This window comes from Marmota monax, unplaced genomic scaffold, assembly GCF_021218885.2.
Source record: "Marmota monax isolate L192 unplaced genomic scaffold, Marmota_monax_Labrador192_F-V1.1 WCK01_AAM20220418_F8-fsc00145, whole genome shotgun sequence".
NCBI lineage: Eukaryota > Metazoa > Chordata > Mammalia > Rodentia > Sciuridae > Marmota > Marmota monax.
The window spans coordinates 1,784,652-1,802,444 of record NW_026695201.1 but is presented as its reverse complement, the minus strand read 5'-3'; the positions used below and the strand labels follow the sequence as shown (position 1 = coordinate 1,802,444).

The 17,793-nt window shown below is 35.8% G+C and overlaps 1 protein-coding gene across 1 annotated transcript; it reads left to right on the top strand.

Moving 5' to 3' along the window:
• Positions 1-6,201: 6,201 nt before the first annotated feature.
• On the top strand, positions 6,202-7,569 carry LOC124082458 (olfactory receptor 10K2-like). Its single transcript, XM_046428856.1, has 3 exons — positions 6,202-6,902; positions 7,008-7,025; positions 7,527-7,569. Exons 1-3 carry the CDS (start codon positions 6,202-6,204, stop codon positions 7,567-7,569), a joined length of 762 nt encoding a protein of 253 aa, XP_046284812.1.
• The last annotated feature ends 10,224 nt before the right edge of the window (positions 7,570-17,793 follow it).

Below are 17,793 nucleotides of genomic sequence, written 5' to 3'. Positions count from 1 at the left end.
TTAGCAGTGGCTTGTGTAGTCTTTGGTCAATTGTCACAAAATGGGTGGGGGAGACGGATGATAGTTGCTTTGGTCTGGGTCTGAGACTCCAGACCATCATTCCATCTCATCCCCTGAGTAGGTATCAGCAGCCCCAACCCATTTCAGTACTTCTACTTTATCCTGTGTGACAGCCTCTGCCACTGGCTTCTCTCAGGAAGAGGGAGAGGAAAATGGGAGCCTGTTCATGAATAGGGGACAAGCGTCTCGGACTAGCACCTCCTACACTGTGAAACCGGACAATGGACAGAGTATAACTGTAAACACCCAGCAGGACTTAGGTCTTCACATCTCAGGTAAGAAGGAGAGAAGTGATGGGTCCATGCTAGTGCAGAACCAATAACAAGAGGGCCACAGTTAAAGATCTGGAATCCAAGCAAGTATCAGTTAACTTTTAGTGTGAATTTCCACAAAATGGTACATATAAACTTTATACATATTATAAATTAACTAACTCATTGCTTCTCCTAAACTTACATAGATGCTTTTGGTTCTAACTTAGCAGGGCATTTAATGATATTTTAATTACAAAATCTTAAATAATGACCTTTTTTTTTTTTTTTTTAGAAAGAGCTTTATTAGTACAAAGTAGACAAAGTTATACTACCTAATACAGGGCTGATTGTGATTGCTTTGCAAATACAGTTGATGGATACAAAGACACAAAGAAACCCTGCCTTGTGGGAACACAAAATCAGTCTGGCAAAACCACTAGCAAGAGCAGGCAGAAAGCAGGTAGGTACAGGGAGAAACACAGGTGTGAGTGCTATGCAAAAAGGAGAAGTTATAAAAAAAAAAAAAAAAAAAAAAGGAGAAGTTATTTTTTTCAGGCAGCATCATGTCATGGAACCACATTCATCTGAAAGACAAGAAATCTCTCTCTTTTTTTTAACTAAACATCCATTCAGTTGCTTTCTGGTCTTGGATATTCCTAGAATTCTCTGAGCCCAAGTTTTTCATCTGTCAATGGAGACTACTAGGCTAGATCTTTAAGATCATCTACAGCTGTAACATTTGCCACACTGGCTTTCTGCAGCTCCACCTGGGTGAGTGATGAGGACCAGCACACCATACCTTTCCTGTCGTGCAAAGGGAAACCATCTTTATCTAATTAAATCCTTCCCCAAACCAATGGAGATGCAAGAGACAGTGTGAAAGTCCTCGTCTCAAAACCCTCAGCTCTCCCAGCCCCTTTCAACTCTTAAGTTATCATCTCAGAACTAATAGCTGTGTTGATATTTAACCATTGCAAAAACATTGTCTTGTCCATTTTAAAGAATTTTTGGAAGTTAAAACATGATGAAGCTTAGACCTGAACTCTTAATATATTGCATTGGAATTTTTTCCTGTAAGTACCTTTTTGTGTGGAAGGAGGGTGGCAGATGCTTCTTTTCCTTACTTGTGTGCACGAACGTGTGTTCACACACAGAGATTGCACCTTAGTCTAGTGCAGGTTCCACCAGCCCTGGAAACCCAAAGGGCATCCCCGATATCTTTGAGTCTCAAGTTTTTCATCTTAATGATAGAGAGACTGAACAAAAAAATAACTGCCTCACAAGGTCATTGAGAGAACCAACTAAGACAACATACATAACAGTATTTTCACCCTACTCAGAACATAAAGAACATATAATAAGTATTAGCTTATGTTACTTTTCTGTAAAATAAGTCTGAATCTTAATTAACAAATTGGTACAAAATTTGTCCTATTTTTTCTTCTTTCTGGAAACATCAAAAACAATATCAATAGGCCGATAGCCTGGAATGATGTTCCTTGGAGAAGTTGGTTAAATTTACTTATGGTTTGTTTTGTTCATTTGCTTGCTGAAGCATTTTTCTTTATTTATTTTTCCATTAACAGATAAAACTGTTCGTATTCATCATGTGCAACATGATGTTTTGAAGTATAAATATTATGTGGAGTGGTTACAGCTCCCTAATCCATACATGCACTAACTCGTATAGTTATCATTGTCTGTAGTGAGAATATTTAACACTCACGCTCTTAGAATTTTCTAAGAATACAATGTATTGATTTACTGTATTTTATACATCATCACTATCTGTGAATCTGTGACCTCATCATGAAGTTTATTGTAAGGAAAGAGAAGAGGGAAAGGGAGAAAATGGATGCCTTTCACAGGCCTCTGTGAAGTGATGCTTTTCCTTTATAAATGTGCACATGCAGTAAAACAGTGGGGTATTTTTTCTTTTCAATTCCAAAGGGCCAATCAATATTAATAAAAAAATTAATCAATTCAGTCAAATTGTCTACATCTGTGATGTCATTTAGACTCAGTCTATATTTTTGTCAAAATGCTCACATGTAGTATTAAGATATCACTTGTTGTTCAAAGCCTTCCCTGACGTTTTCTGTTTTTTTCCTCAAGATTTCCAGGACATTTTGTTGACTTTGAACCATATTAAATAAGATTCATGATAGTTTTCTTATACTCTGGACAGCCATTTGCTTCTGTTTTCCCTGCAAAATTAATAATAATTTTATTTTTATATCTCTAGTACTTAGAACATAAGAGAAACCATAAAACATGTGAATTACTAGACAATCTTTAGGAGCTCGATAAACAGTTGAAGTTTATGTCTACAAATGTAGATAAAACCAGCTTTGTATAATATGCATGCTCGATAATTACAAAACATCTGTAAGGGGAAACTGATGTATGTGTCTAAGAATACTTATAATTAGACTTCTGTGGTTTCTCCCATCCTGCCCCCAAAGTAGAAAACAGGAGACTTCCTTTGCCTTCGACCAGAGTCTAAATATCCTACATATAGGACTTTACCTACAGAACAACCAGGTACCAAAGTATTTGTGTGGTATTTCAAGGTTGGTAACGCTTGCATCTTACAAATGCAGACCAGAACGTCATGGAAAACGAAGTTATTTACACTTAGGTTGGAGAACCTCAGAGAACAAGGATCCCTCTTAAGTTTCCCCTATCTGGGAAAGTACATAAAACATAATAATAAAGTAATGAAAGGGCAGTATTTAGTAAGCACTTCCTGATTATCAAAATGATCTCTTTCATATAGTGAATCCCAATGAATCCCCTCCAATAGCCCTGGGAAGCAGAAATTACTCTTCTCATCATAGAAGGGAGAAAATGGTCCATGAAGTTGTAACGCCTTACCACTATAGATTTCGATTAAAACCTACATCTGTCTCAACTCAAAACCCATTTGATCCCTGCATTACCCGGCTTCTTAGGGGAAAATTTCAGATCACATGTGTAGAAACTCATTAGTTAGTATTGAGAATTATGGAATCTAAAATTAGAGAAAGATAACAGTATGTCTGTGATAAATCTATGAACTTACTAGGCAATAAAAAGTCTTATGTTAGTTTTTGGCAAATAACCAGAGAAACAACATGGAGCAAGAAGAGTATATTTGTCCCTTTCACAGAGCTGGGGAAGTTTAAATATAATTATGGAAATAGAAACATCAGAGATCAGGCAGCACTCCTTTAGGAGAAGCAAAGTTGCTTGCCTATATTGGTGCTTATATCTGAATTTAAATTCACAGAAACTCAATAGTACCATTCTCGTGATATTGTGCCAAGCATTATTTAGTTCACCCTGTCCATAACAGATGTAAAGAAACCCAGGAATAAGTTTTAAAAATTCTTTATCCATTCATCTATTGATGGGCTTCCATAATATTATGCTTCCATAATAACTTGGCTATTGTGAATTGCACTGTGATATATATTGATGTGTCTGTATCACATATAAAATGCTGATTTTTGTTCTTTTTCTAAATGTCGAAGAGTGGGGTAGTTTTTTGAGGAATCTCCATACAGTTTTCCAAAGTGGTTGTACTAATTTGCAATATATGATTGTATCTTTTCCCTCATACCATCACCAGCGTTTATTAGTATTTGTGTTCTTGATGATTGTTATTCTAATTTGAGTGAGAAGAAATCTCAATGCAATTTGGATTTGCATTTCCCTGATTGCTGGGGATAGAAATAGTGAACATTTTTTTCTTATATTTATGGGGCATTTTATTTCTTCTTTTGAGAAATATCTGAATAGGTCAAAATGAACACTGCTATTCTGTATAGCTATAAAGCATTAATAAAATCATTAAAAATTCTTTTCTACGGATATATACAAGAGTTGTCTTAATAGTACTCATATAATTCCAAATGAATATCAATCATGTAAATCAATATATTTTAAATAATAATCTCTTCTGAATATGTCTGATTCTTGAACCAAAGTCAACATGAAGCCTTGGGCTGGGACTTATTTATATGTGTATCATTATCACATACAGCTCCTCACACATGATTATAATCATACTGCTTAATATTCATTGTGTACTGACTGATATTCTTGAGACAATTGTTCTGTGTTAAGGTAGAACACATTGCCAAAGTTTTTGTTATTACTATCAATTAAGGTAATAATTAGTGATATTTTTAAAGGGGATGAATAAAGTGTTATTTCTATAATATCTATATTCCAATATGCTTTAGAGAGCTGAAAATGTACTAGAAATTGGGGATAATATTAGGTGTATGGAGTTCCAATGACCAGCTATCCTATTCAGAACTATTTTCTTATTTTAAACCAAAATCTTTTTTTTAGGTTTGGATGAATCATCACTAGGACATGTGGTACATAGATCCCTAAAAATTCTTGATATTGAGCAATCTTCATTCCCAGGGTAACACTCAGGATTCTCTTTCTTCATGAATTTGATGCCATCAATGAGATCAGTAATAGCTTAACAAGTTAGTTTTTTTTATTTACCTAGTAATTATTGAGAGGTTATTAAATACTAGTGACTAAATAGAAATCAGGTGAAGACACATAAAATTCCCCTCTTTCCATCAACAGTACAAAATCTAGTGGAGAAGAGAGAGATGAGAACAATTCAATTTAATACTTTAAAATTAAGTGAATGTCTTATTAAATTGTCTTTTGATGTCTTATGTGAGTTCTGAAGAAGAAAGAACTTCTCTTACCAGAACCATGGAAACTTCCAGAAAGTGTGGACTAGCTGTGACTTCAGAACAGCTATATAATATCTACAAGTATAAATGGGTAATAAACAATTTTGAGCAAGGAATAAAGACAAAGAAGGCCAAAACTTCTTTTCCTAATATTAACACATAATGGTACAGAAGAATATTAGAAATATTGTTTGGTTTCCCGGATGAAAGACTTTGAAAAACTGTAGGGTTTGAACTTTATTCAACAGGCATGAGTAAAATTTTTGAGGACGGGAGAACTGTCATGCAATTTATATACCAGAAGGTTTATATGGCTTCAGGGGAAAGATAAATGAAAGAGATGTGAATAGTAGTGGGCAGGAGAGCCACAACATAATTTCTGTAGTGGTTAAGGGGAGTGATGGACATGCACAAAAGTCCTGAAAAAAGATTGTGGTTCTGCTGTGGTAGAAAAGGCTCTCAGACCTGCACTGGAGGGTGTATGCCCTGATCCATCTTGGGCTAGAGGCACGTAAATAAGAAGTGAATGTTTCCAGCTGTTGGAACAGAATAAGAATACAGAGGCAATAGTCAGCATAAAGAGAATATGAGAAAATAGAAATAATGATTCCTGCCAAGAAGTAAGGCAAGGAGTGTAGAAGAGAATATAGTTTGAGGATACGGAGAGACTAAATTTAAGAGTTTAAGAGTAGGAGTTTTGATATAAGGAAATACAAATAAAAAGAATATGAAGATATATATATATATACATATATACATATATATATAATTTCAGATGGTCTATTTTCTTTGCAACTGTGGGAAATCTTTCCCTAAAATAGTGTGGATGCAAGAAAACCAAATGAACAAGTGTCAAATGCACAAGTGGAAAAATTGAAATGTCAGCCTCCTTGTGGGGATGGAGACATGGACATGGTTGAATCTGAAATGGCAAGAACTTCTTGGCTGTGGTGTTAGAAGGACCAAGGAGACCTAAAAGCTAATGTTCACTGACTCAATTTTAGGTATTTCATTTATTGAAAAATTAGAAGGGAGAAGGAATGATGTATTTTGAACCCCAAATATGAGAATACCTGCTCCGCAGTGATTAATTTCCAGTGATTCTACTAATTTTCAGGGAGCTCTTTTGCCAGTCTCTCTTCCTCTCTCCTGTACTGTTTTCTGAGGATGTACCCTCCATGGAGTGGACCAATGACACCGTGGTGAGAGAGTTTGTCTTCCTGGGCTTCTCTGCTCTGGCTGGGCTGCAGCAGCTGCTCTTTGTGGTCTTCCTGCTCCTCTACCTCTTCACACTGGGCACCAATGCCATCATCATGTCCACCATTGTGCTGGACAGAGCCCTTCATACCCCCATGTACTTCTTCCTCTCAGTCCTCTCCTGCTCTGAGACCTGCTACACCTTTGTCATTGTGCCCAAGATGCTGGTAGACCTGCTGGCTCAGAAGAAGACCATCTCCTTCCTGGGCTGTGCCATCCAGATGTTCACCTTCCTCTTCCTGGGCTGCTCTCACTCCTTCCTGCTGGCAGCCATGGGCTATGACCGCTACGTGGCCATCTGCAACCCGCTACGCTACACAGTGCTCATGGGCCACGGGGTGTGCTTGGGATTAGTGGCTGCTGCCTGTGCCTGTGGCTTCACTGTGGCTCAGATCATCACATCTTTGGTATTTCACCTGCCCTTCCACTCTTCCAACCAACTGCATCACTTCTTCTGTGACATCTCTCCTGTCCTCAAACTGGCATCCTACCATACCCACTTCCATCAGATTATCATCTTCATGCTCTGTGCATTGGTGTTGGTTGCTCCTCTGTTGTTAATCTTGGTGTCCTACATTCGTATCATCTCAGCCATAGTCCAGTTTCCTTCCACACTGGGCAGGTACAAAGCTTTCTCCACCTGTGCTTCACACCTTATGATTGTCATTGTCCACTATGGCTGTGCCTCTTTTATCTACCTAAGGCCTAAGTCCAACTACTCATCAAGCCAGGATGCTCTGATATCAGTATCCTACACTATCCTAACTCCATTATTCAACCCAATGATTTACAGTTTAAGAAATAAAGAGTTCAAATCAGCGCTTCGTAGAGTTGTGGGAAGAACAATTTCTCTGCCACATTAATGTGGATCCTTCCTTTCTAAACAGTGAAGCACAAGGTTAGAATTAAGGTGGACCTCTCATTCAGGGGGAAATAATCCCCAAAGTGAAACTGATCAAGCAATTGAGCACCATGTTCAGGGACAGAGAGTATTACTCCCCTGTTTCCAAATACAAAGTTCTAAAAAAACATCTTGACTTGATCACATGAATTATTTCCAATGTCAAGTTTTCTTCTCAATTGAATGAAAAATAATAGATGACAACTATAAGAAAGCATACATTCATTCAGAACTCTAGGTCTGGAAAATACTATCACAATCCAACCAAACTAGAAACCAACCCTGGAAAATATAAGCAGATACCTAACTCTGTTCTAGGAACCCAGTAAATCCCTGCCTCTCCCTTGCACTCTTTCTGAATATTTTCTACATCTCAGTCTTTAAATGACATAACAATTTTCAAATGCATGCTACAAAGTTTGGTGCATAAAGTATATTCAATTAATTCTCAAGTAAAAAAATTATACACTTTCTCTGTTTCTAATGGATTAACAGGAGATGATATTTTTCTAATTTTTTTATGCACTAGAACATATCTAAATTTGGTGGGCAAACCTTGAAGATATTCCTAGCAGCATATGTTAAAGAGAAAAAAATCTAAAAATCATACAGATTGGCCAAGAAAGGCAAGCTAAACTGAAATCCATTTCTTCAGACATTCACAGAATGGGAAACTGTGTAAAGAGAAACCAGTCTTCTGTTGTTTTTCATGCACCTTAGGAGTCTGTGTGTGTGTGTGTGTGTGTGTAGAACTTTAGTGAGACATTTTAGGAGCCCTCCTGCCTGCAGGAGTGAGAGCAAACAGGAAGCTCTGCCAGAGATGCCTCCTCACATTTCACTTCTTTTCAAGACCCACTTATAAATAAAGGTCTCCTGATTGATTAACTTTGATTTTCCATGTTTTCCTTTTCTTCCACAAATCTCCTCACCAATGAAGCAAGAAGGAATAAAGCTGGACCTCTCGCTCAGAGGCCCTGTTTTTGGTTGATGACAAGGATGTCTCCCAGCAAGTTCAGTCAACTGCTTTTCTTTCATGAAGCTTGAGACTTGCGGAGGATAGGATGTGGAGATAATGAAAACTAAAGCAAGATCATTTATGTAGTCACCAAATTCTCACTTGTTTTGGCTTCCTTGCCTATTTCAGGCCCCTAGCCTATCAAATTGTCTCATGAAAGGGAAATTAACTGATAACCTCTAACATGAATCCATTTAATGTGTTAATTGTTTACACCTGCACTGTGCTGTTATTTAAAAATGCTACTTCATTTACACTGGAGAGCAGCCTTGGGTAGTACATATTATGATCCAAATGTGTACATGAGAAACTGAAACTTGGAGAATGAAATGACTTTCCTACTGAAAAACAGAACCGATACTGAGCACACAGGAGTTGCTTCCTTAGTTAACGCCTACGATACCCACATATGACCCCTTGCAAAGACTGGGACTTTGCAAGAGCAGAACATTTAAGTATGCATCTTTAATAATGCAAGACTAAGCCATGTGACACCAGTGGAAAAGATGCACTCTTAACATTAGACAAATGGCCTTCAAATCTTGTTTCTTTTTCAGAGTTGTGGATGCTATTATTTTGGGGTCACATGCCAGAGTATTGGCAAGTGGGCGAGATCACTGTGTGTGGAAAGGTCATGAATGTCAGAATGACTCTCCTGACATTTTATCCTTCCTGTTATTAATGTCATGACTGAAAAACTAAGTTGACCTCAGACACACTCTCCTATTGGTTAAAACTGGACTTCCTACTCACTCTGTTCCTCTTTTCTTACATAAATGCGCACACACAGGCGCGCGCACACACAGGCGCACGCACACACACACCCCACACATACTGTGGTTAATTTCATCTCTCCTCTCTAAATGCAACCTGTAGAAGAGTGATAAGATTTGGAGATTTGGAGTTGGCTTGACCAAGAGAGTGACGTCCTTTAAAGGCCACATAATCCAGCCAAGTTCACAGGGAAATCTGCACTTGAGTTTCAGACATAAACTCAATCAATAATAATAAATTGGTAGTTTGATTTTCCATTCACCATATGTATTATGCATTTTGAAAGCATAGTGTTAAAAAGAAAAGGTTAAACCAAGGTAAGATTATAAAAATCCTGTTTCCTAGGCCACAAATACTGTTAGCCTAACAGGTTGACTTCGTATATTAGGACACATTTTCTGGGAACCTTTAACAATAAACAGACTGATCACAATTGAACAATCACAAGGGGGCAAGCTCATCAATTGCCTGATGTAAATTAGCAAGTACAACTTGTACCTGGGAGAAGGAAGCCTACACATTAGCTGTTTCTAGCTCCCTACTTAACCCAGTATCTATACTGTTAAGGTTTGGATACCGGGTGCCCCCCAAAAGCTCCTGTGCTGATGCAGGAGTATTCAGAGGCATGTTTGGATTATGACAGCTACAACTCAATCAGCCACCTTTGCTTGAATGGATTTACTTGGTGGTAACTATAGAAAGGTGGGGGTATGCCTGGAGGAGCCTGGGACAGCAAGGGCTGTTCTTCCTGTGGCCCCTCCTCCTTGCTCTCTCTGCTTCTTGGCCCCTCAAGAGGTGAGCAGCACTCCTCCACCAAGCCCTTCTGCCATGATGTTCCTGGGCCCAGAGCAACAGAGTTGGCCAACCATGGACAAAACTCTTCAACTGTGAGCCCAAATAAACTTGCCCTCCTCTAAATTGTTCTTTTCAGGTATTTTGGTCATGGCAACACAAAGCTGACAGACATATTGACCCTCAAAGAAACCATTATTTTTAAAAAGTCATTTAAGGATGAACTCAGCTACTCTGGGTAACTGTAATGCTCTAATTTTTGAAAAAGTTATTTACTAAGAATTAAAGAGATATAAAAGTGACATATATCATGAAATATGTCACATTCTACTCTAAATATCACTTTCATGTATCTTTTCCCAAATCTTTGATCTATATGGTCAATCTCCTATTCTCTCAACCAAACCTACATTTCTCACTCTCAGCCCTGAATCTCTACTGGGTCTTGAGAAAATATCAAATTGCTGTCCCCAGCATCTGCCACCAGCAGGATGTAAGAATTCTGATTTTCCCTCATTCTTGGCAACATATTTTTCCATATTGTTACTATTCTTAGTATATTAACCTTGTAAATGTTTTGCAGTATGTTATTGTGGTTTTAATTTGCATTTCCCTAATGACCAATAATATTAACCATATTTTCCCACATTTATTGGTCATTTGTGTGAAAATTGTCTGTTTAAATCCTTTGCCCACTTCTTAAACTGGGATGTTTGTTTTTTAACTGCTTTTTTTTTCATTTTCAATTGACCCATATCACATGTTAATGGTTTCAACACCTGTATAATGGTTACAACACCTGTTGTACAATGGTTTCAACACATTGTATAATGATTAAATCAAAGTAATTAGCATATCATTCACCTTTAACATTTGTCCTGTCTATGTGGTGATAATTGTAGAGTTGTAAAAGTTTTTTGTATATTCTGAATCCTAGATTCTTATCAGACATTTGTTACAAATATGTTCTTCCATTTTGTGGATTGTCTTTTCATTTCTTAATAGTATCTTTTGAAGCATATAGTTTTAACTATTATATTTAATTTATCTATTTTCTTTTTAGGTTCTTTTTATGAACCTGACTTTTTTTTTTTCCTGCAGTACTGAGGATTGAACAGGGGGGAACTCTACCCCTGAGCTACATCCCCAGCCTTTTATATTTCATTTTGAAAAAGTATATCACTGAATTGCTTAGGCTAGAGACTATAGAACTTGGGGTCCTTCTAACTCATCCTTCTCAGCTTATCAGTAGCTGGGATTACAGGCATGTGCCTCCACACTCGGTATGAACTTAATTCTTTAAACCTCTGTAAAACACCTATAATGATAATAATAGGAGTAGATAACATATTTTGACAACTTTTCACAAGATATCTTTGTTCGCATATTATAACCCTTTTCTCTGGTGTTTCTATTATCTCTGTTTTATTAATAAAGAAATTAAGGAACAGAGCAGTAAATTGCCCATGATTAAATAATAGAAAGAAATAGATCCAATAATGACATCAAAAGTATATGACTCCAGAGTTACTAAATAAATATACGACTTGATCATCTCACTCTTCAAGGGCATTTTGTCAATATAAATATAACAGCAATGAAGAAATTTTTGCATGTATGCATTCGCATAATTTTATAAGTGATTTTGTAGAATTAAATAGTAGAAGTGGAATTAATAAACATAAGAATAAGACATGTTTTAAATAATTTTCAAAATAATTTTTTTAAAGTATCAGTTTTGTCCACTCCCTGTAACATAACAATAGTATATTTCTCAGTTCTTGCCAAACATAAAAAAGATTGTTATTTTTTGAACCAATCAAATAAGACACAAATATCTTATTTTAGTTTATATTTCTAGTATACTTTTCATAACTTACACAAATGGTGCATAGTAAAAGAGTATGAGTTCTGTAAACTTTCTGCCTGAGTTAAACTCTAATTTAGCGGTGTGACCTTGGGCAGGTTACTTAATTTCTTTGTCTATCACTTACACCATAATTTAAATTGTAATGTAATATTATGTCAATAATAAGTAAAAGTGAGGGTCATATTGACCTAATATTTGCACTGTAATTTGTGTGACAATAGTGCCTTGAATATAATATATTTTATGCAAATATAACTAGTGTTACTCTATAAATCTTAGCCATTTGCCCTCAACATCTGTATTATAATCTCTCCTTTCCTCAACTAATATGAAATACAATTTCTACTCAATTCTGTATTGTAATATATGTAGATCTATGTCTTCATTCAAGTAAATCTCTATTCTTTCAATAAATATTGAAATTTTCCTATAGGGTTCATATATATATTCATTTCTATTTAAATGCTTTTGTAGTAGTATATTTTATATTTTTTTCAAAATTTTTCTTGTGATATTTAGAAAAACAATCTCTACTACAAATTTTCTATCTAGTAAGATTACTAAACACTGATCAATTTAAATACATTTTTAAAAATTATTTTAAACTCCTACAAATACAATAACAAAAAAAATAAAAATTTGATTTGTCTTTCAAAATTTTTATTTCTTTGGCTATTTTTTAAATCAACTTATAATGTTCCAGGACCTTAAGTAAAATATTGAAAAGGAGTACTAGTGGGCTATTGTTTACATCTCAAAGGAAAAACTTTCAATATTTTACTTTTAGGTTTAATATTTGTTCCAGCTTCTTTGTAAGCAAATGTCCTCAGATTAATAAAGTAGCTTTTTATTCTTGATTGGTTAAAAAAATACATATATAATTGATCATGATTGTCCTTTTTAATCAGTTAAGGTAAGGAATTACAGTAAAATTTTTATAATGCCAAACAAAGATTCACTTGCATTTTGGGAATTGAACTTAATTTACTCCATTTTTCTGTTATCTTTTTGCCATATGTGCTAATATTTGTTATAAGCTAATATTTGTGTGTGTGTTCTCAGTGGAAATGATATGAAATTTTCTTTTCTCTCACAATTCTTATTAAGATTTGATCTCACTATTTTTCTCAAGAACGAGCTGGGGATTTTCCCTTTCTTTATGGTCTCTGAACAACTTATGAATTATTGAATGTACAGTATTTTTGTTGAAGCTATTGCGACCCATGTTTCTTTGCTGAATGACATGATGGAAAATTATTAAGTTGCATAATGTTTATATAAATACTCAATTTCTTTCAGAATGAATCATGTTAAGGTTTATTTTACTTGGCATTTATTGACTGTCATCTAAATTTCACATATCTATCCAGATATTCTTCTCAGTCTGTCCTTATTAACTGGTTACTCTGTGGCATCCGTGGCTAGAGTAATGGTATGAGTTGACTGTGAATGAATTGTTATATCCCCTTTATTATTTTTTGATGTTTTTTGGGTTTCTCTCTCTAATCAGTGTCATTGCAGATTAACCAATTTTATTAGTTTTTTTTTTTTTTATCCATGTTTTGACTATGTTGATAACTGTATTGGAAGTTTCTTACCTATTTGAACTCCTACCTTACTGCATACAACCTTTTTTATTTATATTTATGAAGGAATGCTGAGGCCAACAGGTCAGAAAAAGACTGCCATTGACAGGTGGTTTATTACTCACAGTTCCCACATGGAGAAGGGGAGCACACCACACCACCCAGAAAGCATCAGGGAGAGAAAGCAGAACAGAGTTTGGTCAAAGGTGGAGAGAATGAAGGGAAAGTCAGGAAAGACTGGCTTTCCAGGGAATGATCCAGCAAGGCAGAGAAAGCTGGCTAAGCAGATTTAGGGTTGACTCGTTGGAATCATTTCAGTGGGCGTCAAGGCTACCCCTAGTTGTCTGATGCCAGCTCTGGGTGATTAGGGAAACAATGTCTCTCCTTCTAAGAGCCTGGCAAAGAAGGCAGTTTGGAATATAGGTTCTGGATTCTCATACATAGGAAAAGAAACCCATTTGTAACCTTTTTTGTGAGAATAGTAGCTTAACTCTCCCATGCTAAAAGAATATTTATCTGAATTTTATGTGTTTCATTTACACATGGAAAGGTTTTTTGCATTGGTTTGCTTTGCAATCTGAGTATCTCTTCTGATTGTAAATGAGATGCCCTTGTCCACGTGTAGGCATTAATTTTCACTTTTTTGAGCTCTCCTTAAATCTCAGAGGTCCCTAGTCCTTAGAATCCCAAAAGGCTATAAATACTCTCCAGTCCAATTATAGGATATGAGTTGGCATATGAACATAGAGTGGGCTATTTTCGGCCTCTTATTTAAAACACTAAGGTGTGGACATCTAAGCGTCCAAATGAACCCTTTGAAATGTGTCAGTACGTATTTTTCCAGTCATTTAATCTTCCAGGACAGATGTCACTGCTTTACTATTGGCTTTCTGCTGCCTCCTTCATTCAACATCCAGAAGTCCTAAGAGACTCAGTCATCGAACTCAAAGTCACATGTCAGCATCCTTGATTTTTTGGACATAAGTAGGTAAGTATATATTCTTTTTCAGTTACTACCTGATGAAAGAAACATTTTTCATAAGATTTCAAATTTGAAAAAACTTGCACACGTAGTTTTTTATTGTTCTGAAAAGCTATTTTGCACCAAGCTAAAACTTTATCTCCTCTTTTCTTGTAATGAAAGAAGCCTCCACTCTAAGTACACATACACATAGAAATATAAATAGACAAAAAACACACCTTAATATATTGAATAGGAAAGCTGAGGAATAAGAAAAAGAAGTAAACAATGGGTAGAAATGCTTTCAAGTGTAGATTTTGCTTTTTAATGAAAGATGGATTTTGAGAAAAATTGAAAATTTTTGAATAGATAAAAATCATGGTCTGTGAGATATCTCATCAACACAAGGAAAACTAAGCCACACCATCATTTAAGTATTTAATTAAAATCTATTATGTCCCAATACTGTTGCACAGATCATTAGAGTACATTGCATGTATCCATATAAAACATTTTATAACAGACAACAGATGTCTGTAGAGATAAATTAATTATACACTAATACAAGGCTACTACTCATCATATAAACATAGTTTTAACATCTCTAAGTGTTATGAAAAGAAGAGCATCTCTGCAGGTTCTAGCAATCAGGGAAGGTTTACTGGAGACATACACATGAAGGGGATTTGAGTGTGGAAATCACATATATGTGAAACAGCTTGAAAAAGGTATACAAATAGTACTGTGATTGTGACCTGAAACAAAGGATACCTTGTATATCACCAAATTCTTGTTTGAGTCACCAAAAGTAAGGCGATGATTATGTTGAATGCTGTTTGATTCATAAAACTGTGGTTGCAATTAAACAATATCCTCTTGGTCTTCCTCACCTTTGAGTGCATTCACCAACCATACAGTTGACTTACCTACTCTCCTACTCTTTTGACCTGTTTTCTTATCTCCCTAATTTTAGTATGAAAGAATAAAGCTTGTACATGTATTATAAGATTTGATGATAGCAAAGAAATGTGTCAAGCATATAAGCCAGAAGAGTCAGAAATACTAAGATTATTTTTTTCTGAACAAACATTATGCAATTACATTTTTTGTTCTTTAGAAAAGGTACAGGGCAGATAATGTTCTTTCAAGGTAAATAAACAGTGAAATAACAACCAGGTACAATGGGAAACACCTGAAATCCCAGCTACTCAGGAGGCTGAGGTAGGAGTAGTTTGCATGTTCAAGGGCAGCCTGGGCAACTAAGTGAGACCCTGTCTCAAAGTAATAATAATAATAATAATAATAATAATAATAATAATGATAATGGTTGGAGATGTAGTTCAGTAGTAAAGCACCTCTGGGCTCAATAAAAGTAAGGAAAACAAAATACATATTTTGTTCCTGTACTTAAAAAGCCTATACTCTGTAAAAGAAGCCAAAACTACAAGGACATGAATTCAATTTAACATGTTAAATAAAACAATGAGGATGCTCTTAGGTTACCATGCTCAGGAGAGAGGTCATAGTATACTTGCCTTAACCTGAGAAATAAAGACAAAAACACTTGTGGCATCTACCAGATTGTTTGGATCAAAACGAGGTAGCTTACATGAAGGCATTTTATTTTCTGTAAAGTCTGATATAAGGGAAAGAGTATTGTAGCAGGTGTGGGGAGCTTTCTAAGCAAATGAACTATGCCAGGCATGATTGAAGTGAGCACGCACAAGTGTGTCCTGTGGGGCAGCTCTTTCCATTTTTTAGCTATGCATCAAATCATCACAAGGTGCCCCATAAACAGGTACAATGTATACATGCAACTTATGTACATGTACAATTTATGTATCAGTTAACATAAAATTAAAACTCAAAAAAATTAAATAACATAAAATAAAGTAGCCAACAAGTCGGGAGATATTGAGTAGAACCGATACTATGCCTGATTTCTCCTGAATCTCTTACACTAATTGTGAGAGTAACTATGCTTAGGACTTTGTGAGGAGGGAAGTCCTAGACAGTAAGATAATAGGAGGTTTCTGAGATAATCTGTTTTTGTTTCCTGAACACTAGCATTTTCTGGCTATTAATTGCCCCTAAATTCAAAGTGCATTCTATTTCCTCTTCTTGCATTATCCTAGCCTAGTATTTCCTGCTCTGCCTCCATCCCAAGTATCCTCAAGGCCTCTTGTTTCACAGGGAGGAATGCCCTAGCCCTGGGACCCATATGTTAAATCTGTTCTGCTTCCCAAACTCCATAAACACAGAGCACAACTGTAGTCAAATCGGGTAAGAAAAGTCAAAATCTGGAGAACCGAGAACCCCTGGGATGAGAAACAGAGAGAAACATTGAAGAGCCATTGATTTGACCAATTCTAAAAAGTCTACATGTTCCAAAATATCACATGCTAAGCCTGACAAGGTAGCACATGCCTGTAATCCTATCGACTCAGGAGACTGAGACAGAAGGATCACAAATTCTGACTCAAAATAAAAGTTTTTAAAAGGCTGGGTATTAGCTCAGTGATGCAGCAGGTACCTAGCGTGTGTCAGGCCCTGGGTTCAATGCCCAGTGCCACAAAAAAACAAAAAAAAAGAAAAGAATAAGAAAAAAAAATCACACTGAAGTCCATACATACATAAAATTATGATTTACCATTAAAAATAAAATAAAGCTTATTTTAACAAATATGAAAAATGATAATCTTTTAACCCTACATATTTAAATTTCTTCACTTAATTAAAATAAAGCAAAGAAGTGCAAAAAAATAGAAAACATGAGTCAAATGCAGGACAACTTTGTTCTGATTCAGAGATCGAGGGTCTTCTAGCATTGGGATAGCAAATATCAGATGTTTTCTTCTCAAATATTTTGGTAATGGGTGTGAGAGATAAAGGTAAAAATGGTTAAGAAAGGGACTGTGATTACTATGTGTGAAGCACTGTTTCAAGCATTTTACTTAATTTAATTCTTCTTCTTTGTGAGACTCTATTATTATTCATGTTTTACAAATGGCAAAAACCAATCACACTGAAGTTCATAGGTCTAAAGTTGATCAAGGCAAGGTTCCAACTCCAATCTTCTAGCTTCCGAGCTCAGGACTGGGGTCATGATACTCTAGGGATAACTAAATGGGTTGTGATGGAAGGGAAAGAAATCATTGTGCTAGGAGCCTGGACATGCAAGAACAGCGGAGAACCATGCAGGACAAGAAAAATATTTTAATTTTTTAATTTGCTTATTGAAGCTAATATTCTTAACCTATTAATCCTAAGTTTTCAATTCTGTATAGGAAGATGGGACATAATGGGTTAAACAGGGAAATGTTTTCATTCATTGAATAGTTTTTAAAAAACATGTTAAATGGCTCCTTTTAACTTTTCGCTATTTCTATAATACAGGATCGGTTCCCCTATTGTACAGAGTAACCGTTTCTTGTAAAAACAAACAAAAAATTACCTGAAAAATCATCTTTTTATCTAGAGAGATTGAGAGAAAAAGAGAGTAACCTTCCAAGCCTGGCAATATACTTAAAGTCGAGGCACTGGGAAAGTGTTTATATTCTGATGACCTTTGTCATTGTCTCCCCTAAATCCATTCACAGGATCAAGTCATCCCG

Excerpts from the sequence above, each read along its gene's own strand:
- LOC124082458 (XM_046428856.1), top strand. The coding sequence starts at position 6,202 with ATGGAGTGGACCAATGACACCGTGGTGAGAGAGTTTGTCTTCCTGGGC.